The following is a 3,497-nucleotide window of genomic DNA, read 5'->3' as shown; positions in this document are numbered from 1 at the left end:
AGCAAAAAATGCTGTCAGTTTTCGAAGCTTTCAATCAATTTGCTGATGTTTCGGTAAACTCTTTCGAACAATCTCGGCAAAAACGATTTGTTTGCTGATAAATCAGCAAAATCTTGACTTGCCGTTTGGAATCGGCAATTTTTTCTGCCGAGCTCGAGAATCAGTTTTAAGTGTGTAGGGATTTTATTCGTGTACTTAAGTAAAAACTGCTGATTTATTTCCAATAATCCATTGTCTGTGTTAGATTAACCCTCCTTTGGCATTAGGGTTATTTTTTTGACCCAAACCGTATACTACGCCAGCGAACTTGTACGAAAAAAAGTTTTGTTTAAATTCTGCCATTATGCTTGGTTCAGTGTTTACTGTCTTATTCAAAATAATAATTAATTCAATAGAAGCATAATCCTACCTAGATAACCGTTTCTTATCATTCAAATTACAGCCGCGTCCTGCCGGAAGTTCAACCGGGCTACCTAAAGCCATTGATCCCATCGGAGGCCCCCGAGAAGCCGGAAAGCTGGGAAGCCGTGATGGCCGACATCGAGCGTGTCATCATGCCAGGTGTCACCCACTGGCACAGCCCCAAGTTCCACGCGTACTTCCCAACGGCCAATTCGTACCCGGCGATCGTGGCTGATATGCTTAGCGGTGCGATCGCTTGCATCGGATTCACATGGGTGGGTTTTGAGCGATTAACGACTTGAATTGTATGTACCATACTTATTTTATTGAATGACCCCTTCATACAGATCGCCAGCCCGGCGTGTACCGAACTGGAGGTCGAGATGCTCAACTGGTTGGGTAAAATGCTGGGACTGCCGGAGGAGTTCCTCGCTAGTTCCGGTGGAGAGGCGGGAGGTGTCATCCAGGGCACGGCCAGTGAGGCTACTCTTGTGGCGCTGCTCGGAGCCAAGGCCAAGGCCATCAAGCGCGCCCAGGAAGATCATCCCGAGTGGGATGAAACCACCATCATCTCCAAACTGGTGGGATACACGTCCAGTAAGTACTTAAAATGATGAATAGTGTACTTTAGTAGTTCAGTAGGGCTTTACCGATTCAATTTTAAATTCCTGATTATTTAAATGTTTTTTTTTTGCTTGAACAGTATTAACAGAACAGTATTAATCTACGTGTTCAAGATATACTTATTTATGAGTAATTACAAGTTACAAGAGATGTTTTTAGGACGCAGAATTGCAAAAAATAACATAGTACTACTGTTGAAGCTTGTATATGAAACAAAAAATATATTTTTACGCTGGACTAGCACTACTTACGAAAATACATACTATCGTATCCTGTAGTTTGATGTTTTCTACTATTCTATTTTTTTCTACAGACCAATCCCACTCATCGGTGGAACGAGCAGGTTTACTCGGAGGAGTCAAACTGCGCTCACTCAAGGCCGACAGCAACCTACAGCTCCGTGGTGAAACTCTAGAAGCGGCCATTAAAGAAGATCTTGCCGAAGGCCTCATTCCTTTCTACGCCGTGTGCACCCTCGGAACGACCAACACCTGCGCTTTCGATCGACTGGATGAGCTGGGCCCCGTGGGTAACAAGTACAACGTGTGGATCCACGTTGACGCCGCCTATGCCGGGTCGGCTTTCGTCTGTCCGGAGTATCGTCATCTGATGAAGGGCATCGAAACGGCCGATTCGTTCAACTTCAACCCGCACAAGTGGATGTTGGTCAACTTCGATTGCAGTGCCATGTGGCTGAAGGAACCATACTGGATCGTTAATGCCTTCAACGTGGATCCGCTGTACCTGAAGCACGACATGCAGGGATCGGCCCCAGACTACCGCCACTGGCAGATCCCGTTGGGTCGTCGTTTCCGTGCCCTGAAGCTGTGGTTCGTGCTGCGTCTGTACGGCGTTGAGAACATCCAGGCTCACATTCGTCGTCATTGCGCTTTTGCCAAGCAATTCGAAGCTCTGTGCGTCGCCGATAGCCGTTTCGAGATCTTCACCACCGTACAGATGGGTTTGGTGTGCTTCAAACTGAAGGGAAGCAACGACCTGAGTGAAGCTCTGCTCAAGAAAATCAACGGAAGAGGCAAAATCCACATGGTCCCATCCAAGGTCAACGACGTATACTTCCTGCGTATGGCGGTTTGCTCGCGGTTCACCGAAGCCGAGGATATCGATTACTCGTGGAAGGAAGTGTCTGCTGCCGCTGATGAATTGTTGGCCGAAAAGAAGTAAACGGAATGTTCCTGATGGCACAGCAATGTGCGCAACTGTATTACTCACTCACCCAATCTCTCTCTACTTATGCTAAATGGTATAAAACTGTTATGATAGTTCAACTATCACATGTCTCGTCCATTGCGAGTTAGATTAAAGGACCATAAGTATGGGACCATATGATACAATCAAACAAAAAAAAAAGTATTTGTGTATATCGAAAAGTTGTTGCGCAAAATCGTATTGCTGCCGATAGATTTTTAAAATGTCCCTTGATGTTAAATTATTGTTGGAGTATGAGAATGAATAAATTGTAATTTATTGTGTTTTAAAAATTTCTGTCCAGTTTTATTAATGAAATTCTCACTATCCCTTAAACCTCAAGCAGTCGCGTCTTTGATTATCCTCTATGTGTAAATTTCTTTGCCATATGTTACTCATAATTGATGCGGCGAATTTCTTTGAAGTCAATATGACAGGTCATGTAAGTTCAATAATTTGGCATGTATTTAAATGTAAATTTCAACATCACTCGGATCGATAACATGGTATACCTATATATCAAATTTAGATAATTTATCATGTAAATCTTTGTGAGTGGAAGTTCACATGACTAAAATGAACTTTAAATCACGTGTAATGTTACTGTTAACTCAGGCCAAACCAATCTGCAGAAGAGAGGCTCTCTTTGGTTTCTCTCTCTTTCGTTAATATCTCAGCTGTTTTTCTTTGTATTTTGATTGCCTCCTTGCATTGAACGATGGTCAAAACAATCGTCTTTTGATTTGTACTGCTAAAATAGTTGAAAAGTGTACCATTACATTGCAATAATTGAAAGAGAAAGTAAACAAAGAGAGCCTCTCAAATACAGATAGGACCTATTGAAATGTTTGGCCTGAACTGAAATCATATTATGGCTATTTATTTTATCATTATCAAAGACAACACCAGAATACTATAATAAACCCTCGAGCAGTCGCGTCTTTGACTACCTGCAGTGACCTGTTCAATAAAGAAGGTTGAACATTGTTGAAGTTTTGCATCCTGCTCTCACCCAGAGAATTTGTTAACAATAATAACAATTACAAATTCTCTGCTCTTACCTATTCGTCAACACTCAGCGAAATAACCTTAAGATTTCCATAAGGCCCAACTTATGAAGCGGCCTTTATATAATTCATAATGATTCGGATGAATTTCATAAGGTCACTCTATGATGTAAAATCATCTCACAGCTTGGCTTTTATTCATGTTTAGCAACATGGCATTCTCAAGCATCGGTAGCCGTGTGGATAAAACACGGGCTC

General features: G+C 42.4%; 1 protein-coding gene across 1 annotated transcript; it reads left to right on the top strand.

Annotated features, from left to right (window-relative positions):
* Positions 1-442: 442 nt before the first annotated feature.
* On the top strand, positions 443-2,525 carry LOC109404792 (aromatic-L-amino-acid decarboxylase; the record flags this gene model as incomplete). Its single annotated transcript, XM_062843690.1, is given in 3 exon segments — positions 443-677; positions 750-999; positions 1,340-2,525. Coding segments are annotated over 3 exon segments (1,354 nt in total), but the record flags the coding sequence as incomplete, so codon positions are not given.
* Between the last annotated feature and the right edge of the window lie 972 nt (positions 2,526-3,497).

Source organism: Aedes albopictus, unplaced genomic scaffold (assembly GCF_035046485.1).
Source record: "Aedes albopictus strain Foshan unplaced genomic scaffold, AalbF5 HiC_scaffold_462, whole genome shotgun sequence".
Lineage (NCBI taxonomy): Eukaryota > Metazoa > Arthropoda > Insecta > Diptera > Culicidae > Aedes > Aedes albopictus.
Note: the sequence above shows the minus strand (reverse complement) of the source record. Positions and strands in the feature narration are given on the sequence as shown.